This window comes from Pseudorasbora parva, chromosome 8 (genome assembly GCF_024679245.1).
Source record: "Pseudorasbora parva isolate DD20220531a chromosome 8, ASM2467924v1, whole genome shotgun sequence".
Classification (NCBI taxonomy): Eukaryota; Metazoa; Chordata; class Actinopteri; order Cypriniformes; family Gobionidae; genus Pseudorasbora; species Pseudorasbora parva.
In genome coordinates this window covers 15,834,745-15,860,584 of record NC_090179.1, presented here as the reverse complement: position 1 = coordinate 15,860,584, position 25,840 = coordinate 15,834,745, and the positions used below count along the sequence as shown (strand labels likewise).

Sequence of the window (25,840 nt, the reverse complement as noted above, 5' to 3'; positions counted from 1 at the left end):
TCCCTAAACCTACCCAGAGATTTATAGTGCATACACACTTTATGAGCACATGTGTTCCCTGAGATCGAACTCACGATCGCATGATCACATGTTGTTGTATATTGCAATGCTTTAACAATTGAGCTTTGCAAAACCTGAAATATTTTGCAAATAAAAAAGGAAAAATGCTTTGAAATGAAAGTGTCCTATTGTCAGTAGGAGCACAACTTTAGTAAACGCTCCTATGGGTCAAATTTCAAGGAAGTGACAAACGATCTATATAAGCATATTAGTTGGAGGACATGTTGCAAAAATTATATCTGGTGTCTGAACAATTTTTGGTTGGACTGTACGGTCTACCCAACATATAGATTAATTTCATACATTTTACTGTGAGCACTGAATACAATAAATCAAACATGAGTGATCTGTTCCCCATAAAACTCTGACCTGAGCTGTGAGATGTAGGGCAGACACTGGAGGAATCCCCTCACTTCACTCTCTTCATCTGTCCAGTCTCTCAGCTCTACTGGTTTCTTCTCTGTTTGGAGTTTCAGCACTTCTAGGAGGATGGAGCTCTTTCTCTTTGAGAGCTTTATTCTCCAGACTGCAGGAGCTGACAACTGATAAACTGACTGTAATGCTGGAAGGACACTCCTGCCTGTTTGAGTCTCATAGTCCTTCACATGTGAACACAGATCCAGCAGGAGATCAGACTGATCAGAGTGACGGTTAGTATAGTTTTCACCACAGGGGAAAGATGTGTAGCTGCACACAGATGTTAACAGTTGAGTGTAATTTTCTTCTGTATTTGCATCAAACTCTGATGCTGAAACAAACAGATTCAGCAGAAACTTCACAGCAGCTTCTCTCTTCTTGTAGATAATGTCAGAAAATCTGTAGAGAAACACACACACACACACACACACACACACACACACACACACATAATTATCACTTTATTGTCCAGTGTAGGAGAATATAAAATACTGAAAAAAGTGACTTAAATTATTAAAAGTTAATATAAAAAGCAAGTTGGCGGATTGATTTGTTTTTAACAATTCAGTTTTAACTTCATTCCCTTTATATTCCAGTTTTACTGTCTGGTTGTGTATAGAGTTGTGTGTTGTAAATATAATCCTAAATTGAATATTTAATAAATAAAGTATTTTTGTATAGTTTCTATCTTTTGGAATCTAAACAAAATTAAAACACAACGTTTGAGTAAATTAATATCCCTAAACCACTGATTTCAAACACATGTAACTGGCTCATATTGAGTTGATATGAAGGTAAACCTGCGTCAGACAGACAGTTTCTACACTGTGTTTGAGATCTGACACTAAACACTTCATCTAGAGCTCCATTAAAGTCGAGTGCTGTTTGTGTTTTACGTCACATCAGTAATCACATTCACACACACTTTAAACATTCAATCTCAGTTTCGCTAAACAATTATTAATCTTTTAAAATATTATGTACATTTGTTTTAGTCCCGTTGAAATTGTGTCGGTTTGGTGTTTCTGAAGATGAATTAAACAGATAATGTGATTGTATCTCGGCTTCATCCAGCATGTTAATCACACTACAATTGTCCTCGTCGTTGTGTATTAACTGTTAAAGTCAAGGGTAATGTGTGATGTTTTTAACTCTGACAGTATTTGGTGATGTATTGTGTCATGTATATTTGGACAGAGAGATGACGACTGTAGCTCGATTATAACTGCATATATAAACACACTGTGAGCTGAATGAAGCTGCTGTAATAGAAATACATGAACAAAATCAATCTCTATAGACTGACTGAACAAGAGTGAGAGAAGGATTTGAACAACAGATCGACTTACAGCACGACTGTCATAAACAGAGCCGCTAAGACTGATATAAGAACTAGACTGACCAACCAGAAATGAGTTAGGGATAATCAGTCTTACTTTTCAGATTCAAATGACACCAATCTACCTTTATATGTAACTGGTTTAAATCGGTTATGATCAGACTTTAAGAAATCAATGAGATGACTAACTTGTAAGACTAGTTTAAGAAGTTTAAGTAATCGGCCGCTGTGGTGTTGACAAAACCACACTTCAATTCAGTGTTTTTAATTCTAGTTCACGTTCACATATATACTGTCTAACCAACATTTATTCAGACACCTTCAACATTTTCTCACATTATAACAGGTTATTAACTATAGTTTATAAAATGATAATACAACATGACAAGATCTCAGAGTTAAACTGTGTCAAAACAAATTCATCGTGATGATGTCAGATAGCTTTGATAGACAGGGATGTAATGGATTACGATCAGCCAATCAGCTGTCAGCTTTTCAATTTAAGACAATCAGATAATACCAGTTTAGGTCAAACCAATAACAGAGCAATGCTTGATTTTGTTCAGTCTGTGTGTAAATGCTGGATTAGCAATTAAAGAAAAACACTTAAGAAAAACTTGGTCAGGTCAAAGTGTCTGAATCATTTTGGTTGAAAACTTTTATCAGTTTTACTGGTAGTCCACTGTATGAGGAATGTTTAGGTATAATATGTCACAGTTTACTTTATTCTGTTATCCTCACTGGCTCACTTACACAAATGAACTATAGTGTCCTGCACCCACTAAAAAATATCAAAAAAGCAAACTGTCCTCCAAAAAAAAAAAAAAAGACTATAGGTCGTTTTTCAAGCACCTTATTGTGACCTATATTTACGTTTTAAAGTCATGCGCCCTCTAGCTGGCGTGAAAATAATGACAGTGTAGTGTTACGTCTGACGTCATGAAATGACGAATGACTGTCGTTACCAATCAAATTGCATATTAATTTTTATGCAATGTATTGACTTTTTACCACCGTGTTTCCTATTTCCATTTAGCAAATATATATATATATATATATATATATATATATATATATATATATATATATATATATATATATATATTTTTTTTTTTTTACTTATAACTATCCCCACCCCATCCCTAAACCTACCCAGAGATTTATAGTGCATACACACTTTACGAGCACATGTGTTCCCTGAGATCGAACTCACGATCGCATGATCACATGTTGTTGTATATTGCAATGCTTTAACAATTGAGCTTTGCAAAACCTGAAATATTTTGCAAATAAAAAAGGAAAAATGCTTTGAAATGAAAGTGTCCTATTGTCAGTAGGAGCACAACTTTAGTAAACGCTCCTATGGGTCAAATTTCAAGGAAGTGACAAACGATCTATATAAGCATATTAGTTGGAGGACATGTTGCAAAAATGATATCTGGTGTCTGAATAATTTTAGTTTGGACTGTACGGTCTACCCAACATATAGATTAATTTCATACATTTTACTGTGAGCACTGAATACAATAAATCAAACATGAGTGATCTGTTCTCCATAAAACTCTGACCTGAGCTGTGAGATGTAGGGCAGACACTGGAGGAATCCCCTCACTTCACTCTCTTCATCTGTCCAGTCTCTCAGCTCTACTGGTTTCTTCTCTGTTTGGAGTTTCAGCACTTCTAGGAGGATGGAGCTCTTTCTCTCTGAGAGCTTTATTCTCCAGACTGCAGGAGCTGACTGATAAACTGACTGTAATGCTGGAAGGACACTCCTGCCTGTTTGAGTCTCATAGTCCTTCACATGTGAACACAGATCCAGCAGGAAATCACACTGATGAATCTGAGCCTCAGTATCATCATCATCATCATCATCATCATCATCATCATCATCATCATCATCATCATCATCATAGGGGAAAGATGTGTAGCTGCACACAGATGTTAACAGTTGAGTGTAATTTTCTTCTGTATTTGCATCAAACTCTGATGCTGAAACAAACAGATTCAGCAGAAACTTCACAGCAGCTTCTCTCTTTATGTAGATGTCACAAAATCTGTAGAGAAACACACACACACACACACACACACACACACACACACACACACACACACACACACACACACACACACACACACACACACACACACACACACACACACACACACACACACACACACACACACAATTATCACTTTATTGTCCAGTGTAGGAGAATATAAAATACTGAAAAAAGTGACTTAAATTATTAAAAGTTAATATAAAAAGCAAGTTGGCGGATTGATTTGTTTTCAACAATTCAGTTTTAACTTCATTCCCTTTATATTTCAGTTTTACTGTCTGGTTGTGTATAGAGTTGTGTGTTATAAATATAATCCTAAATTGAATATTTAATAAATAAAGTATTTTTGTATAGTTTCTATCTTTTGGAATCTAAACAAAATTAAAACACAACGTTTGAGTAAATTAATATCCCTAAACCACTGATTTCAAACACATGTAACTGGCTCATATTGAGTTGATATGAAGGTAAACCTGCGTCAGACAGACAGTTTCTACACTGTGTTTGAGATCTGACACTAAACACTTCATCTAGAGCTCCATTAAAGTCGAGTGCTGTTTGTGTTTTACGTCACATCAGTAATCACATTCACACACACTTTAAACATTCAATCTCAGTTGGGCTAAAACAATTATTAATATTTTAAAATATTATGTACATTTGTTTTAGTCCCGTTGAAATTGTGTCGGTTTGGTGTTTCTGAAGATGAATTAAACAGATAATGTGATTGTATCTCGGCTTCATCCAGCATGTTAATCACACTACAATTGGCCTCGTCGTTGTGTATTAACTGTTAAAGTCAAGGGTAATGTGTGATGTTTTTAACTCTGACAGTATTTGGTGATGTATTGTGTCATGTATATTTGGACAGAGAGATGACGACTGTAGCTCGATTATAACTGCATATATAAACACACTGTGAGCTGAATGAAGCTGCTGTAATAGAAATACATGAACAAAATCAATCTCTATAGACTGACTGAACAAGAGTGAGAGAAGGATTTGAACAACAGATCGACTTACAGCACGACTGTCATAAACAGAGCCGCTAAGACTGATATAAGAACTAGACTGACCAACCAGAAATGAGTTAGGGATAATCAGTCTTACTTTTCAGATTCAAATGACACCAATCTACCTTTATATGTAACTGGTTTAAATCGGTTATGATCAGACTTTAAGAAATCAATGAGATGACTAACCTGTAAGGCTAGTTTAAGAAGTTTAAGTAATCGGCCGCTGTGGGGTTGACAAAACCACACTTCAATTCAGTGTTTTTAATTCTAGTTCACGTTCACATATATACTGTCTAACCAACATTTATTAGATATGACAAGATCTCAGAGTTAAACTGTGTCGAAACAAATTCATTGTGATGATGTCAGATAGCTTTGATAGACAGGGATGTAATGGATTACGATCAGCCAATCAGCTGTCAGCTTTTCAATTTAAGACAATCAGATAATACCAGTTTAGGTCAAACCAATAACAGAGCAATGCTTGATTTTGTTCAGTCTGTGTGTAAATGCTGGATTAGCAATTAAAGAAAAACACTTAAGAAAAACTTGGTCAGGTCAAAGTGTCTGAATCATTTTGGTTGAAAACTTTTATCAGTTTTACTGGTAGTCCACTGTATGAGGAATGTTTAGGTATAATATGTCACAGTTTACTTTATTCTGTTATCCTCGCTGGCTCACTTACACAAATGAACTATAGTGTCCTGCACCCACTAAAAATATCAAAAATGCAAACTGTCCTCCAAAAAAAAAAAAAAAGACTATAGGTCGTTTTTCAAGCACCTTATTGTGACCTATATTTACGTTTTAAAGTCATGCGCCCTCTAGCTGGCGTGAAAATAATGACAGTGTAGTGTTACGTCTGACGTCATGAAATGACGAATGACTGTCGTTACCAATCAAATTGCATATTAATTTTTATGCAATGTACGGACTTTTTACCACCATGTTTCCTATTTCCATTTAGCAAATATATATATATATATTTTTTTTACTTACAACTATCCCCACCCCATCCCTAAACCTACCCAGAGATTTATAGTGCATACACACTTTACGAGCACATGTGTTCCCTGAGATCGAACTCACGATCGCATGATCACATGTTGTTGTATATTGCAATGCTTTACCAATTGAGCTTTGCAAAACCTGAAATATTTTGCAAATAAAAAAGGAAAAATGCTTTGAAATGAAAGTGTCCTATTGTCAGTAGGAGCACAACTTTAGTAAACGCTCCTATGGGTCAAATTTCAAGGAAGTGACAAACGATCTATATAAGCATATTAGTTGGAGGACATGTTGCAAAAATGATATCTGGTGTCTGAATAATTTTAGTTTGGACTGTACGGTCTACCCAACATATAGATTAATTTCATACATTTTACTGTGAGCACTGAATACAATAAATCAAACATGAGTGATCTGTTCCCCATAAAACTCTGACCTGAGCTGTGAGATGTAGGGCAGACACTGGAGGAATCCCCTCACTTCACTCTCTTCATCTGTCCAGTCTCTCAGCTCTACTGGTTTCTTCTCTGTTTGGAGTTTCAGCACTTCTAGGAGGATGGAGCTCTTTCTCTTTGAGAGCTTTATTCTCCAGACTGCAGGAGCTGACAACTGATAAACTGACTGTAATGCTGGAAGGACACTCCTGCCTGTTTGAGTCTCATAGTCCTTCACATGTGAACACAGATCCAGCAGGAAATCACACTGATGAATCTGAGCCTCAGTATCATCATCATCATCATCATCATCATCATCATCATCATCATCATCATAGGGGAAAGATGTGTAGCTGCACACAGATGTTAACAGTTGAGTGTAATTTTCTTCTGTATTTGCATCAAACTCTGATGCTGAAACAAACAGATTCAGCAGAAACTTCACAGCAGCTTCTCTCTTTATGTAGATGTCACAAAATCTGTAGAGAAACACACACACACACACACACACACACACACACACACACACACACACACACACACACACACACACACACACACACACACACACACACACACACACACACACACACACACAATTATCACTTTATTGTCCAGTGTAGGAGAATATAAAATACTGAAAAAAGTGACTTAAATTATTAAAAGTTAATATAAAAAGCAAGTTGGCGGATTGATTTGTTTTCAACAATTCAGTTTTAACTTCATTCCCTTTATATTCCAGTTTTACTGTCTGGTTGTGTATAGAGTTGTGTGTTATAAATATAATCCTAAATTGAATATTTAATAAATAAAGTATTTTTGTATAGTTTCTATCTTTTGGAATCTAAACAAAATTAAAACACAACGTTTGAGTAAATTAATATCCCTAAACCACTGATTTCAAATACATGTAACTGGCTCATATTGAGTTGATATGAAGGTAAACCTGCGTCAGACAGACAGTTTCTACACTGTGTTTGAGATCTGACACTAAACACTTCATCTAGAGCTCCATTAAAGTCGAGTGCTGTTTGTGTTTTACGTCACATCAGAAATCACATTCACACACACTTTAAACATTCAATCTCAGTTGGGCTAAAACAATTATTAATATTTTAAAATATTATATACATTTGTTTTAGTCCCGTTGAAATTGTATCGGTTTGGTGTTTCTGAAGATGAATTAAACAGATAATGTGATTGTATCTCGGCTTCATCCAGCATGTTAATCACACTACAATTGTCCTCGTCGTTGTGTATTAACTGTTAAAGTCAAGGGTAATGTGTGATGTTTTTAACTCTGACAGTATTTGATGATGTATTGTGTCATGTATATTTGGACAGAGAGATGAGGACTGTAGCTCGATTATAACTGCATATATAAACACACTGTGAGCTGAATGAAGCTGCTGTAATAGAAATACATGAACAAAATCAATCTCTATAGACTGACTGAACAAGAGTGAGGGAAGGATTTGAACAACAGATCGACTTACAGCACGACTGTCATAAACAGAGCCGCTAAGACTGATATAAGAACTAGACTGACCAACCAGAAATGAGTTAGGGATAATCAGTCTTACTTTTCAGATTCAAATGACACCAATCTACCTTTATATGTAACTGGTTTAAATCGGTTATGATCAGACTTTAAGAAATCAATGAGATGACTAACTTGTAAGGCTAGTTTAAGAAGTTTAAGTAATCGGCCGCTGTGGTGTTGACAAAACCACACTTCAATTCAGTGTTTTTAATTCTAGTTCACGTTCACATATATACTGTCTAACCAACATTTATTAGATATGACAAGATCTCAGAGTTAAACTGTGTCGAAACAAATTCATTGTGATGATGTCAGATAGCTTTGATAGACAGGGATGTAATGGATCATGATCAGCCAATCAGCTGTCAGCTTTTCAATTTAAGACAATCAGATAATACCAGTTTAGGTCAAACCAATAACAGAGCAATGCTTGATTTTGTTCAGTCTGTGTGTAAATGCTGGATTAGCAATTAAAGAAAAACACTTAAGAAAAACTTGGTCAGGTCAAAGTGTCTGAATCATTTTGGTTGAAAACTTTTATCAGTTTTACTGGTAGTCCACTGTATGAGGAATGTTTAGGTATAATATGTCACAGTTTACTTTATTCTGTTATCCTCGCTGGCTCACTTACACAAATGAACTATAGTGTCCTGCACCCACTAAAAATATCAAAAATGCAAACTGTCCTCCAAAAAAAAAAAAAAAAGACTATAGGTCGTTTTTCAAGCACCTTATTGTGACCTATATTTACGTTTTAAAGTCATGCGCCCTCTAGCTGGCGTGAAAATAATGACAGTGTAGTGTTACGTCTGACGTCATGAAATGACGAATGACTGTCGTTACCAATCAAATTGCATATTAATTTTTATGCAATGTACGGACTTTTTACCACCATGTTTCCTATTTCCATTTAGCAAATATATATATATATATTTTTTACTTACAACTATCCCCACCCCATCCCTAAACCTACCCAGAGATTTATAGTGCATACACACTTTATGAGCACATGTGTTCCCTGAGATCGAACTCACGATCGCATGATCACATGTTGTTGTATATTGCAATGCTTTAACAATTGAGCTTTGCAAAACCTGAAATATTTTGCAAATAAAAAAGGAAAAATGCTTTGAAATGAAAGTGTCCTATTGTCAGTAGGAGCACAACTTTAGTAAACGCTCCTATGGGTCAAATTTCAAGGAAGTGACAAACGATCTATATAAGCATATTAGTTGGGAGGACATGTTGCAAAAATTATATCTGGTGTCTGAACAATTTTTGGTTGGACTGTACGGTCTACCCAACATATAGATTAATTTCATACATTTTACTGTGAGCACTGAATACAATAAATCAAACATGAGTGATCTGTTCCCCATAAAACTCTGACCTGAGCTGTGAGATGTAGGGCAGACACTGGAGGAATCCCCTCACTTCACTCTCTTCATCTGTCCAGTCTCTCAGCTCTACTGGTTTCTTCTCTGTTTGGAGTTTCAGCACTTCTAGGAGGATGGAGCTCTTTCTCTTTGAGAGCTTTATTCTCCAGACTGCAGGAGCTGACAACTGATAAACTGACTGTAATGCTGGAAGGACACTCCTGCCTGTTTGAGTCTCATAGTCCTTCACATGTGAACACAGATCCAGCAGGAGATCAGACTGATCAGAGTGACGGTTAGTATAGTTTTCACCACAGGGGAAAGATGTGTAGCTGCACACAGATGTTAACAGTTGAGTGTAATTTTCTTCTGTATTTGCATCAAACTCTGATGCTGAAACAAACAGATTCAGCAGAAACTTCACAGCAGCTTCTCTCTTCTTGTAGATAATGTCAGAAAATCTGTAGAGAAACACACACACACACACACACACACACACACACACATAATTATCACTTTATTGTCCAGTGTAGGAGAATATAAAATACTGAAAAAAGTGACTTAAATTATTAAAAGTTAATATAAAAAGCAAGTTGGCGGATTGATTTGTTTTTAACAATTCAGTTTTAACTTCATTCCCTTTATATTTCAGTTTTACTGTCTGGTTGTGTATAGAGTTGTGTGTTATAGATATAATCCTAAATTGAATATTTAATAAATAAAGTATTTTTGTATAGTTTCTATCTTTTGGAATCTAAACAAAATTAAAACACAACGTTTGAGTAAATTAATATCCCTAAACCACTGATTTCAAACACATGTAACTGGCTCATATTGAGTTGATATGAAGGTAAACCTGCGTCAGACAGACAGTTTCTACACTGTGTTTGAGATCTGACACTAAACACTTCATCTAGAGCTCCATTAAAATCGAGTGCTGTTTGTGTTTTACGTCACATCAGTAATCACATTCACACACACTTTAAACATTCAATCTCAGTTTCGCTAAACAATTATTAATCTTTTAAAATATTATGTACATTTGTTTTAGTCCCGTTGAAATTGTGTCGGTTTGGTGTTTCTGAAGATGAATTAAACAGATAATGTGATTGTATCTCGGCTTCATCCAGCATGTTAATCACACTACAATTGTCCTCGTCGTTGTGTATTAACTGTTAAAGTCAAGGGTAATGTGTGATGTTTTTAACTCTGACAGTATTTGATGATGTATTGTGTCATGTATATTTGGACAGAGAGATGACGACTGTAGCTCGATTATAACTGCATATATAAACACACTGTGAGCTGAATGAAGCTGCTGTAATAGAAATACATGAACAAAATCAATCTCTATAGACTGACTGAACAAGAGTGAGAGAAGGATTTGAACAACAGATCGACTTACAGCACGACTGTCATAAACAGAGCCGCTAAGACTGATATAAGAACTAGACTGACCAACCAGAAATGAGTTAGGGATAATCAGTCTTACTTTTCAGATTCAAATGACACCAATCTACCTTTATATGTAACTGGTTTAAATCGGTTATGATCAGACTTTAAGAAATCAATGAGATGACTAACTTGTAAGACTAGTTTAAGAAGTTTAAGTAATCGGCCGCTGTGGTGTTGACAAAACCACACTTCAATTCAGTGTTTTTAATTCTAGTTCACGTTCACATATATACTGTCTAACCAACATTTATTCAGACACCTTCAACATTTTCTCACATTATAACAGGTTATTAACTATAGTTTATAAAATGATAATACAACATGACAAGATCTCAGAGTTAAACTGTGTCAAAACAAATTCATCGTGATGATGTCAGATAGCTTTGATAGACAGGGATGTAATGGATTACGATCAGCCAATCAGCTGTCAGCTTTTCAATTTAAGACAATCAGATAATACCAGTTTAGGTCAAACCAATAACAGAGCAATGCTTGATTTTGTTCAGTCTGTGTGTAAATGCTGGATTAGCAATTAAAGAAAAACACTTAAGAAAAACTTGGTCAGGTCAAAGTGTCTGAATCATTTTGGTTGAAAACTTTTATCAGTTTTACTGGTAGTCCAATGTATGAGGAATGTTTAGGTATAATATGTCACAGTTTACTTTATTCTGTTATCCTCACTGGCTCACTTACACAAATGAACTATAGTGTCCTGCACCCACTAAAAATATCAAAAATGCAAACTGTCCTCCAAAAAAAAAAAAAAAGACTATAGGTCGTTTTTCAAGCACCTTATTGTGACCTATATTTACGTTTTAAAGTCATGCGCCCTCTAGCTGGCGTGAAAATAATGACAGTGTAGTGTTACGTCTGACGTCATGAAATGACGAATGACTGTCGTTACCAATCAAATTGCATATTAATTTTTATGCAATGTATTGACTTTTTACCACCATGTTTCCTATTTCCATTTAGCAAATATATATATGGCTCTCAAGTCTCAGACACACGCATTTCAACCCGTTCACACGCTCACACGCCACACCTTGTATTTCTCACGCAGAGAAATCGCCAGGGTAACACACACTAGGTTGCGCGCTATTAGAGGAATCAAGCGAGTTCCCCACAGAGGTCTGACGGCCCTGCCACGCACCAGTTAATCTAATATAAAATATATAGAGACCGAACAGCCAATCATAAAATAGATTTGCTGTATCTGGGTAAGATATAGATATTCCCTCCACCCAATAACGTTTACGTTCTGATTCCAACGTCACATTCTGTGATTCACGCCACGGCCTCGCTCATTGAATCAAATGCTCGCTGAAGTACCGTTAGTTGGCAACTACAAACCCCGATGACAGACGCAGAGACACAAAGATAACGGTGTCAAGTTAAGTTTCTGACAGCACTTTGTTTTCTGTTCTTAATCCCTCAACAAAACTTAAAGAAAGCCTTGTCTCAATCATGATTTGCATGAAATGCATTTTGCTGTATGTTATTGCGCTCTCACTCAGTGAACATCTGTGCTCACCTGCACTCGTGAATGCGGTGATGGACAGCTGTCCTCATTCGACTGGTGTTTGGATGTGATTTTTTTAAAACTCACTTTCATTAATTAATTTATTAAAAGTAACTCCATTTTGTAAGATCATTTTCATTTAAGTAATTCCAAACATCACGAGGCAGACGACATTAGTGATCAAATACAGTCGAGTTATTAACCCGCTCCACAGCACCACCCAGTGGATTTAGTTAAAACTGCGAGATTTAGAGGGATGTATAATGGATTCACTGCATTTAGGCCTGCGAAGCAATATCGAAAAATAAAAATAATATTGAAATTTTACTAACATTAATTACAGATCAAATATATTCGTGCTCACCCCTATTTATGGAAGCTGAAGTGTAGCGATATAAATTTTTCAATGCAATATGTAAAATGGCAATGCATTTCAAAATTTACATTTACATTTTCCATACCATGTGTGCAACATTTGGAGCAAAATAATAATTCAAATTGAATAATATAATTTACATTTGCTATTTCCTACACTAGTTTTAACATAAATTGTATATTGTAGGCTAATACTTTATATAAGTTGCAAAATTAAAATTAAAATGTATTACAGAAATAATTAGATGTGTTTAACATGTTCAAGCAATTCCAAAAATTATGCCACGTCACCGCACTAGCCATTATTTTTAATGGAAAGGAGACATAGGTGTTATTCAAGCATTAATTAAATTTTTCATGGTGGCAAAATTTTTTTTTTTTACATTTTGTTATTTTAACTGAATTCAGAAATGCTTTTGAAATTAAAAACTTTGCTTTTAATAAACAAAATACATATTTGAAATAAAGACTGTTTGGAGTTGGGTGCTCCGTTACCTGAATCCACAGCCTTTGTTGTTATTTTGAGTGTACACAAATAAAAGTAGACAGTTTATAATTATGTCTTGTACTTAGCCTATCTGTATGGCTAAAAAGTGATGCTGTATTGGTGTGGGAGTTGTTTCCGCTGTCATAAAGAGAGGAAAAAATACAACCATACTGATATAGCAAACAATAATCATAGGCAGCTTGTCTAAGATTATTTGAGAGTAAAATAATCTCTGTTGTAAACCACAGCTCACTTCAGCGCGACCGTGCTCATGTTAAGGTGCCACCATCCTCTGGGCTGAAGGCCTCAAAAACCTGCTACCAACACCAATAAACAACACTAACCATTCTCTCTCTCTCTCTCTCTCTCTCTCTCTCTCTCTCTCTCTCTCTCTCTCTCTCTCTCTCTCTCTCTCTCTCTCACTAATTAAATACATGTTTATTTTATTTGTACGAATTTGTCATTTTTCATATCAGACCCCCGTACCCAGCCAAACCCACGGCCGAAATCTCACTCTGAACTCAGTTCAAAACTTGAGAGCCCTGTATTATATATATATATATATTTTTTTTTTACTTACAACTATCCCCACCCCATCCCTAAACCTACCCAGAGATTTATAGTGCATACACACTTTACGAGCACATGTGTTCCCTGAGATCGAACTCACGATCGCATGATCACATGTTGTTGTATATTGCAATGCTTTAACAATTGAGCTTTGCAAAACCTGAAATATTTTGCAAATAAAAAAGGAAAAATGCTTTGAAATGAAAGTGTCCTATTGTCAGTAGGAGCACAACTTTAGTAAACGCTCCTATGGGTCAAATTTCAAGGAAGTGACAAACGATCTTTATAAGCATATTAGTTGGAGGACATGTTGCAAAAATTATATCTGGTGTCTGAACAATTTTTGGTTGGACTGTACGGTCTACCCAACATATAGATTAATTTCATACATTTTACTGTGAGCACTGAATACAATAAATCAAACATGAGTGATCTGTTCCCCATAAAACTCTGACCTGAGCTGTGAGATGTAGGGCAGACACTGGAGGAATCCCCTCACTTCACTCTCTTCATCTGTCCAGTCTCTCAGCTCTACTGGTTTCTTCTCTGTTTGGAGTTTCAGCACTTCTAGGAGGATGGAGCTCTTTCTCTCTGAGAGCTTTATTCTCCAGACTGCAGGAGCTGACAACTGATAAACTGACTGTAATGCTGGAAGGACACTCCTGCCTGTTTGAGTCTCATAGTCCTTCACATGTGAACACAGATCCAGCAGGAGATCAGACTGATCAGAGTGACGGTTAGTATAGTTTTCACCACAGGGGAAAGATGTGTAGCGGCACACAGATGTTAACAGTTGAGTGTAATTTTCTTCTGTATTTGCATCAAACTCTGATGCTGAAACAAACAGATTCAGCAGAAACTTCACAGCAGCTTCTCTCTTCTTGTAGATAATGTCAGAAAATCTGTAGAGAAACACACACACACACACACACACATACACGTCTATATTACCAAGAGGGGACTATCACTCTACACTATCCAAGAGGGGACCTGTGTTTCTAGTCATTTTGAAGAAACAAAAATTACATACAAAATTTTCTTTTAAGGTCCTTATTCATAATATAACTTCAAATAAGCATTTTTTAATTTTTTTAAAAACATGCCAAGAGGGGACCTGAGCGATGTCTACCTATCCAACAGGGGACCTCCATTAGTCTCCAGTGGAGCTGTGTGTGTGTGTGTGTGTGAAGTGAGCTGGCAGTCAAGTCTGTCTTCATTATATATATATATATATATATATATATATATATATATATATATATATATATATATATATATATATATATATATATATGCCATCTCCACCATTACATGTCTTTACAAATAAATAACATTGTTTTTTAAATGATAATAAATGCAGTTTAGCTTCGTACAGACTGTATATTGTGTCAAGTAATAATATGTCTTTTTATAATAACTGTGTTCTTTTGAATGTACTGAGAAGTATTTATTTGTAACCTAAAATATACTTTAATGCCATTTATTTTGAAGTTTTTTTTATTTTGAAGCTTATTTTTAAATATATTTATTACACAGTCGCAATAAAGTTACAAGATGTAACATCAAGTAACACACTACACTTAGTTAGTCCACAAGTCTTCTTGTGCTTTAGTATGTTAGTCAACACATTAAAATAAGTTAACTTGTTTACACAGGCATCTGGTATCACAATAGGCACACACACACAATATACCTTAGACATAACACCTAATACATTACAGAAAAGTCATTTCTATAAGAAATTCATTCTCTGTTGTGTCTTCATAATTACAGTATATGATCAGTCCACATCTCTCATTTAAGATTATTGTCAGGTACACCAATGCATTTACATTTGTGCCCGATTGTATTAGCTGCCTATTCAAATATAGTTTCTGCTCTCTAAAATCCCCCCGAAATCCTTTGTTCTTGAGATTTTAAGAGTGAGATTTGATTTCTTGCACCAATTACAAAAATAAAATAAATCAAGGACTGGACAAGCAGAAATTGTTCTTTAGGGTTATAAGGTCCCCTGTTAGATAGTAAATCACGACGCCTGTGTGTTTGCTGTGACATTTCTTATCATCACAAACACACTGCAAAGATTTAGAGTTTTTACAGCAATACCTGAGTTTAAAGGGTTAAATCAAGCAGAAATAGCTCTCTAATGAATTAATTGCAGGTCATTATTGAATAGTGATTACGTTACACACACACTGACTCAGGTCCCCTGTTAGATAGTAAATCACGACGCCTGTGTGTTTGCTGTGACATTTCTTATCATCACAAACACACTGCAAAGATTTAGAGTTTTTACAGCAATACCTGAGTTTAAAGGGTTAAATCAAGCAGAAATAGCTCTCTAATGAATTAATTGCAGGTCATTATTGAATAGTGATTACGTTACACACACACTGACTCAGGTCCCCTGTTAGATAGTAAATCACGACGCCTGTGTGTTTGCTGTGACATTTCTTATCATCACAAACACACTGCAAAGATTTAGAGTTTTTACAGCAATACCTGAGTTTAAAGGGTTAAATCAAGCAGAAATAGCTCTCTAATGAATTAATTGCAGGTCATTATTGAATAGTGATTACGTTACACACACACTGACTCAGGTCCCCTGTTAGATAGTAAATCACGACGCCTGTGTGTTTGCTGTGACATTTCTTATCATCACAAACACACTGCAAAGATTTAGAGTTTTTACAGCAATACCTGAGTTTAAAGGGTTAAATCAAGCAGAAATAGCTCTCTAATGTATTAATTGCAGGTCATTAATGAATAGTGATTACGTTACACACACACTGACTCAGGTCCCCTGTTAGATAGTAAATCACGACGCCTGTGTGTTTGCTCTGTCATTTCTTATCATCATAAACACACTGCAAAGATTTAGAGTTTTTACAGCAATACCTGGGTTTAAAGGGTTAAATCAAGCAGAAATAGCTCTCTAATGTATTAATTGCAGGTCATTAATGAATAGTGAATATGTTACACACACACTGACTCAGGTCCCCTGTTAGATAGTAAATCACGACGCCTGTGTGTTTGCTGTGACATTTCTTATCATCACAAACACACTGCAAAGATTTAGAGTTTTTACAGCAATACCTGGGTTTAAAGGGTTAAATCAAGCAGAAATAGCTCTCTAATGTATTAATTGCAGGTCATTAATGAATAGTGAATATGTTACACACACACTGACTCAGGTCCCCTGTTAGATAGTAAATCACGACGCCTGTGTGTTTGCTGTGACATTTCTTATCATCACAAACACACTGCAAAGATTTAGAGTTTTTACAGCAATACCTGGGTTTAAAGGGTTAAATCAAGCAGAAATAGCTCTCTAATGTATTAATTGCAGGTCATTATTGAATAGTGAATATGTTACACACACACTGACTCAGGTCCCCTGTTAGATAGTAAATCACGACGCCTGTGTGTTTGCTGTGACATTTCTTATCATCACAAACACACTGCAAAGATTTAGAGTTTTTACAGCAATACCTGAGTTTAAAGGGTTAAATCAAGCAGAAATAGCTCTCTAATGTATTAATTGCAGGTCATTATTGAATAGTGAATATGTTACACACACACTGACTCAGGTCCCCTGTTAGATAGTAAATCACGACGCCTGTGTGTTTCTCTCCTCAACCCCCACAACCCCCCACTCACAATTTACATTTCAATAAGGGAAGACTTGAAAAACCAGTTTGTGAACCACAGACCAATAGAGCTCAAACTACCAATGTGGCAGAACCCTTCTCAAATAAACTAGAGAAGATGCTGGGATTTGCCCTGCCAAACTAAACTAAATTACAGTTTTTACAATCGCTAGGCCACATTTCTCAATACTTTGGTCATTTTCAAAACCTGTTCTCCAAACCAACTTTCTGCTTCACAGCAGTTATTTCACATTCAAAATCCACAAAAACTAACAAAACACTTAATTCATGTCTCAAATCAAGTGCCAATGATCCACAGTTTAGCTTGCACAGACTGGAGTTGTGATCACTCTGTGAAGAGTTTTGAAAAAGTGTGTTTATTATTGAGAAATGTTTTGTAAAAGAAAATTTTATATCACAGCTTAACTGTGGATCAACATTGCTTTAGCACAACATGCATTCAATGGCAACATCTTTCAATTTACCTGAAATCTTTTCTCACTTTGACACAATCAAAACTTTGTTCTACAGGCCAATTTGCACATCCTTACATGCTGTTTTCAAAAGTGTTAAACTTATGGACAAAACAATAACATAATACAAAACTGAATGAGACAGCAATTTACAACATGTATACAGTAATATTGTAATGCAATTTATCCTGCTAAAAAAATCAAACACTATCAAAGCAACTTTTATAAAACTGAACACCAACACAAGTGTTAGACCATTACCATCCATTCAAAAGAGGAAACTTAGGAATAATGTTGTACTGTAATGTAAGCATGCAGTGAATTATAAGCAGCAGAGAGTGTCATTCTAGTTTTGTAAAGACATTTTAATTGTATAATGTTCCTGATGTTAGTGTTGGATGTAAACCTGTGCCGTGCTCTGGAAGAATGAGTTGATTTGTAAATGTAAAATTAACTGCTGTGAAGCTGAAAGTTGGTTAACAAATTTATAAACTCCTCACTCAGTTCTCCTAAAGATTGGGAAATATGTCCTAGCGATTGTAATTTCATTTCATCATGTAATTTCAATTTATTTTTGGCAGTGTATTTGGTCTAGGACACAGGTAACAGTAGTGAGGTTCTGTGTCTCACCTGTGAGAGTCTTCATGCATTGAAATGTAAATTACTGGTGGGGGGTTGAGCAGCAAACTCAACACACACACTATTCTCTATTCCAATTTCAAGAGCACATCTAAACCACTAGCCCAAACACATTACAAGTGAAAGCACAAATAAATACAAAAGATATGATCCACATGAAATAAACAGTGCTTTTCAGAACGGTCTCTCAGTAGTTGTAATATAACAGTGTATTGTCCTCACTGTAAAAAAAAAAAAAAAAAAAAAAAAAAATATATATATATATATATATATATATATATATATATATATATATATATATATATATTATAAGTTAATAATTTTAAAGTTACTTTTTCTCAAAGTGTAATATTCACTTAACTGAACCCTACTATACCTAACAGTTAAATATTCACTTAACTGAACCTACTATGACATAAGCAACTATGTTTACTGGGATACTTCCTATTTTTTTTTAAATAATTTTGTATTAATTTTAGCATTTTAGTTTAGCATTCGTGGACTGTCAGAGATACAGCTTTTGGGGCGTGTGCTTCAGGTGTTCACGCATATAGCACATGAGTAATGATGAGCCTTCTGAAGCAAAGTGGCACGTTTGTGTAAGAACAATGTCCATATTTTAAACTTTATAGACTAAACTAACTATGTTTATTGAAAGAAATTGTGTTTTAGTGTTATTATGAAAAGAGTAACCCCTGACGCTAAGTTTTGTTTAGCTCTATCTTCTCTCTTCTGCGTTTGTCAGTGCACATACGTCAAGGATTCATGGGTGAAGAAGGGTTACTCTTTAAAGGACAACTCCGGTGAGAAATGACCCTTGGGGTAATTAACAGATGGTTACCGAGTAGATCGTTCTCTGGGATGCGTTTTCATGGAAATCAAGTGTAAAGAGTTTTATCTCTAAAAACAGATTTGAGTGACGAACGCTGTGCTAAGTGATGAACTGTGACTGAATCTCATATGGGCCATTGTTTCCGGAAGAAAGCACTGAACGCAGTAGAGAAAAAAAAGAAAAAAAAAGTCCATGTAATTAGATTTCACAAACTTAATTCCTATCGACCAGCTCACTAAGCACAGCGTTCGTGGCTCGAGTCGTCGAGACTGTTTTCCAAGATGGCTGCAGTCTGTAAACGTGTAATGTACTGTCTGTATAAAGTACCTTCTTATTAAACCGTTTGAACGATCTACTCGGTAACCATCTGTTAATTACCCCTAGGGTCATTTCTCACCGGAGTTGTCCTTTAAGCGCAATGTGATTCGTGTGGCACTGAAAACCGAAAGCTAGTATTTTAGTCTATGGATCAGTTACTGTGTGGATCAGTTATATGATGGTTAGATGCACTTTTATGGACTGACAAGGCACTGGCATTTTAAAGCTGGGAAGAGCCAGGACTTTTTTAATATAAATTTAAATAACTCAGATTTTATTCATTTAAAAAAAGAATGTCATATACACTTGGGATGACTTGAGGGTGAGTAAATCATGGGCTAATTTTCATTTGTAGGTGAAATAACTGCTGTAAACTGGGCCCACAAACACAGTAGATCCACACAACCCCCCACACAATTTACATTTTAATAATAATAAATAAGGGAAGACTTGAAAACCTAGGGCCCTATAATTTCTGCGATCACGGAATCGCGGACGGAATCGCGGAATTGGCATATTAACGCGGAATCTGCATATTAACGCGGAATCTGGTGTTAACGCAGATTTCCCCGGAATTTTACATATTTGTAATGAAATTCTGTGTCGTGTGGATGGAGAACGTATGTCTGAGGAAAGTGCAGACCGGGGGAAGCAAATCTTCGCGACACAACCCCTCCCGTCATTTCAGCTCGCCCGTCAAAACAATGAAAGTACAGCGAAGTTGGTCTCCACGGCTCTGCGTTCTGCAGCATTGGTCGCGCGCGCACCTGAACCGCGGCTCGTGTATTGCACATACAGACCAATATTGTCCATTCTGTCAGATTTTCCGGTGTTCTGCTCGACCCCTGTCATCTCGTGCTTTGATTTATAATGTGCACATTAGGCAGCAATGCATATCTGCTGCAAATGCGACCGTTTTCCCCTCTGTTAGTCTGTTCCAAACATGCATTTAACATGCTCTATATGGGTAGTTTACATGATAAGTAACCTTAAAGTTAAAATTAAGCATCTAGTTTTAATCATTTAAAGGGGCCTTTGAAGTTTGGGGAAAAAACTTCAGGCAGGGTTGTGTTTTCGTGTATTTTTATTTTTCACAGCTCTGGATATCATAATGGTGATTGTTAAACACACAGAACAATTCACTACATGATTTCATGGTGAAATGTTTTTTTTATGTTAATTTTCAAATTTAAATGTTTTACTTAATAGTACTGTATGTAAAAGATGATTCTTTTTTAGTTCTTTTAAAAAAAAAATTACTTGAAAGAAAAAGCTAATGGAGCACTTTCATTTTAACTTATATAAACTATTATAATTTATTTTACCGGAAAGTTTAAAGCTAATAACCATTAATATTTGAAGTATTTGAAGTGCAGTGTTATGTCAAATATCATATTTGTCCTAAAAAGTAAATGTGATGTTTGTTACCTCAATAAATTTAAGGTCATTCCTATTTTTTGTTTTATGTTGTATTATATTAACATTAAAAGCAAACTCTTTTTTCACCAAAATAACAGGGTAAAAAAACTGAATTGCCAAACATTTTAACGGAAAAAAGGAATCTGCAAAAATTAAAACGGAAAAAACGGAATTTGGGAAAAAATAAAACGGATTTTATAGGGCCCTAAAAACCCAGTTTGTGAACCAAAGGCCAACCTAGAGGAAAGGAAAATCAAACCTGAGATCTCCTTCTCAACTCACATCTTTCTCCTAGAAAAAAATGAGATCAAGTGAACATCAAATTGAGACATAAGGCTAAGTCTCCTGCTTCTCACATGTTTATCCTGAGACAAAAATGACATTCTCTCATGTTTATCTCCTCTAAAGTTTCATAAGAGATCTCAACAACATCACATACTATGCTCTGATTTGTCTCCTTGGCTAGAGAGACTGGATTGCTCATGTGTGTCTCCTCTAAAGTTTCAGAAGGGATCTCAACAGTATCGGACGCTGTGCTCAGACTTTTCTCTTCAGCTCGATACTCTGGAACTCTCACTTTTGTCACCTCTAAAAAGGTTCATAAAAGATCTCAATAACATCACACATTGTGCTCAGAATATTCTCATTAGTTAAAGTCTCTGGCACTCTCAAATTTGTCAAACAAATGTTGGTCACTTTTTCAAAACTCTTCACACAGTGATCACAACTTCAGTCTGTGCAAGCTAAACTGTGGATCATTGGCACTTGATTTGAGACATGAATTAAGTGTTTTGTTAGTTTTTGTGGATTTTCAATGTGAAATAACTGCTGTGAAGCAGAAAGTTGGTTTGGAGAACAAGTTTTGAAAATGACCAAAGTATTGAGAAATGTGTCCTAGCGATTGTAAAAACTGTAATTTAGTTTAATTTGGCAGGGCAAATCCCAGCATCTTCTCTAGTTTATTTGAGAAGGGTTCTGCCACATTGGTAGTTTGAGTTCTATTGGCCTGTGGTTCACAAACTGGTTTTTCAAGTCTCCCTTATTGAAATGTAAATTGTGAGTGGGGGGTTGTGGGGGTTGAGGAGAGAAACACACAGGCGTCGTGATTTACTATCTAACATCTAACTATCTATTAATACAGTAGAGAGCTATTTCTGCTTGATTTAACCCTTTAAGCTCAAGTATCTCAAGTATTGCTGTAAAACCTCTAAATCTTTGCAGTGTGTTTATGACAAAAAGAAATGTCACAGCAAACACACAGGCGTCGTGATTTACTATCTAACAGGGGACCTGAGTCAGTGTGTGTGTAACATATTCACTATTCAATAATGACCTGCAATTAATACATTAGAGAGCTATTTCTGCTTGATTTAACCATTTAAACCCAGGTATTGCTGTAAAAACTCTAAATCTTTGCAGTGTGTTTGTGATGATAAGAAATGTCACAGCAAACACACAGGCGTCGTGATTTACTATCTAACAGGGGACCTGAGTCAGTGTGTGTGTAACGTAATCACTATTCAATAATGACCTGCAATTAATACATTAGAGAGCTATTTCTGCTTGATTTAACCCTTTAAACTCAGGTATTGCTGTAAAAACTCTAAATCTTTGCAGTGTGTTTGTGATTATAAGAAATGTCACAGCAAACACACAGGCGTCGTGATTTACTATATAACAGGGGACCTGAGTCAGTTGCTGCGTCCCAATCCGCCTACTTATACTACGTCCTAAAAGTATGTCCTCTTTTTGTGAAGAAAAAGTATATACTTTTGAGTGTGTAGCAGAAAAGTATGCAAGCTTCGGGACATACTACTTCGCCATCTTTAACGGACTCTGTCGCTTAGTTACGTGCATCCCGTCACCGTTTATCTGCCCTGTCAATCATCGTCAGATTCGTCACAGTTCAAATCCTTCACATTCGGTTTAATCTCCTACTGTATCGGAGAGAAAGGTAGCCGCTCGTTGATCTGCCATTTGTGGGTCTTTAATGCAGAGACTCTCCTCCTGTGTTTGCAGTTTAAATATAATGATGCATTTAAAAGTTAATGGCTAAACATGTCATTACAAAAGTTCACAATGCTGCTGCTTGTGAAATATAATATGGAAAACACTGAATAAATATATTTTTGTCAGGTAAAATATTGGTACGGTCACTCAAACCCCTTTATCTAAACTTCTCTACTTAACCGTCAAACTCGCACATCCGTCATGTTTGTAGTTTTTTAACGCTTTTTATCCGCGTTTGTAGTTCTAATCGAATCCTCATCCAACTCGCAATGGATTGTGGGCAATATCAGCCGTTAGAGTGCCCATCGATCCATACTGTGAATTCGGACCGGAAATAGTAAACCATCCGGGAATCTTTGGAATACTCTTTTCAACATACTACGATTTGGGACATACTAATTCTATTTTCGAATACTATTTAGGATGGATAGTATGCGAATTGGGACGCAGCAAGTGTGTGTGTAACATATTCACTATTCAATAATGACCTGCAATGAATACATTAGAGAGCTATTTCTGCTTGATTTAACCATTTAAACCCAGGTATTGCTGTAAAAACTCTAAATCTTTGCAGTGTTTTTGTGATGATAAGAAATGTCACAGCAAACACACAGGCGTCGTGATTTACTATCTAACAGGGGACCTGAGTCAGTGTGTGTGTAACGTAATCACTATTCAATAATGACCTGCAATTAATTCATTAGAGAGCTATTTCTGCTTGATTTAACCCTTTAAACTCAGGTATTGCTGTAAAAACTCTAAATCTTTGCAGTGTGTTTGTGATGATAAGAAATGTCACAGCAAACACACAGGCGTCGTGATTTACTATCTAACAGGGGACCTGAGTCAGTGTGTGTGTAACGTAATCACTATTCAATAATGACCTGCAATTAATTCATTAGAGAGCTATTTCTGCTTGATTTAACCCTTTAAACTCAGTTATTGCTGTAAAAACTCTAAATCTTTACAGTGTGTTTGTGATGATAAGAAATGTCACAGCAAACACACAGGCGTCGTGATTTACTATCTAACAGGGGACCTGAGTCAGTGCACTCTAAAAACTAATACTATGATTTACTCAATTTTTTTGGTGAAACATTTTTACACAAAAAAAAATGAGTAAATTTTAAAGCAGTGGAATCAATTATAGACACCATATGAACTGAGTAAATGTAAGTAAAAAAATTAAGTAGATCTGAGTAACTGCATTTGTTACATTAACAAATTTAATTGAGTAGAAAAAATTGGGTAAAAAGCATTTTAAAAACCAATATTTATGACTAATATGAACTGTTTTTATTTATGAGTATTACTAACTTGTATAGTATAACTTTAATTTCCTCTAAACCTTTGTAAAATACTCCACAGTCCACACAAACACACTTATACATGACATGGCCTTTATTGTCAACGAGTACAGCAATAACGTTAACGTTACAGCATATAACAGTTATTAGGCTACTGTTTTGACATGTAAAGAATAACAGTTATTTTACAACATTTAAACTCATGTAACAAACATTTTAGAAGTAAAAATTAAACATTTAAAAGTAATTCAAGTGTAATCAACCGGTCTGTTATCCCATTTCCACCGTATCAGCGCTGTTTCTCCAGCCTGAGATGGACTAACGTTAGCGGTCTGCGGGTGGACTTTGAACTTGAGACCGCTGTCCTGCGCTTCATTCGTAGATGAAAGATGCTGCGAGGAGGCGCCAGACTCCATAACCTGACAATAAACAAAAAGTGCCCAGTTTTAATAAGATTTTATCATCCAAATTCATAATATTCATTATCTTTACGAATAAAGTTGTGTGTTTTGAGCCACACAGCAGGCGTTTCAAAGACCAACGCCACACGTTAACTTAAGGTGACTCACACTGTCCCTGTATGTTGTTTTGAATTAAATAAAATGCCTTTTAGCACAGTAATGATTATATAGATTTTAAAAAAAAAACATACAAACCTGAATTTCAGAGGAAATGCCCCAATTCTGCAACGCTGAGAAGAAGAAACTGCTCTGGTGACTGAGGAGAATTCAAATATCCGCACTCACTCAACCGTCGAGCTGTCACGTCAGAGGGTGGGGGAGGGGTGCATTGTTTTAATCGAGTAAACTTACTCATTTTCTTCAGTGTGTGTTAAATATTAATAATCTTGATTTTAATTAAGTAATATTTGTGGTTCTTGAAACAGATCGGTTTAATTCTCCATTCTCAAATATTTTGAAATAAATTTCGCAAATGTATTAAGTATATTCAAAATAAAGAATTGGTTATTTGAATACTAAATTATTTTAGTGAAAAAAACTTAAATATAACTATACATTTTAGACAAAATTAACTGTTGGATTTTTAGTCAATTATTTTGGTATGTTTAACTAAAACCATCAAGTAAATGATATTGAGAGATTTTATTAAGTTAATAAAGTTAATTATTACTGTGATATTTACTAAGCCACTGAATTATTTTTTAGAGTGTGTGTGTGTAACGTAATCATTATTCAATAATGACCTGCAATGAATACATTAGAGAGCTATTTCTGCTTGATTTAACCCTTTAAACTCAGGTATTGCTGTAAAAACTCTAAATCTTTGCAGTGTGTTTGTGATTATAAGAAATGTCACAGCAAACACACAGGCGTCGTGATTTACTATCTAACAGGGGACCTGAGTCAGTGTGTGTGTAACGTAATCACTATTCAATAATGACCTGCAATGAATACATTAGAGAGCTATTTCTGCTTGATTTAACCCTTTAAACTCAGGTATTGCTGTAAAAACTCTAAATCTTTGCAGTGTGTTTGTGATTATAAGAAATGTCACAGCAAACACACAGGC

The 25,840-nt window shown here is 35.6% G+C and overlaps 1 protein-coding gene across 1 annotated transcript in view; it reads right to left on the bottom strand.

Annotated features, from left to right (window-relative positions):
* Positions 1 to 25,840, bottom strand: part of si:ch211-281l24.3 (uncharacterized) — a 146,062-nt gene that overhangs the window by 26,035 nt on the left and 94,187 nt on the right. Inside the window, exons 27-31 of the mRNA XM_067450756.1 lie at positions 14,118 to 14,564; positions 9,268 to 9,714; positions 6,337 to 6,813; positions 3,385 to 3,870; positions 430 to 876 (exon numbers count right to left, since the gene is read on the bottom strand). Of these exons, the coding sequence (XP_067306857.1) occupies positions 430 to 876; positions 3,385 to 3,870; positions 6,337 to 6,813; positions 9,268 to 9,714; positions 14,118 to 14,564 (2,304 nt within the window). The remainder of the gene's footprint in view (positions 1 to 429; positions 877 to 3,384; positions 3,871 to 6,336; positions 6,814 to 9,267; positions 9,715 to 14,117; positions 14,565 to 25,840) is intronic.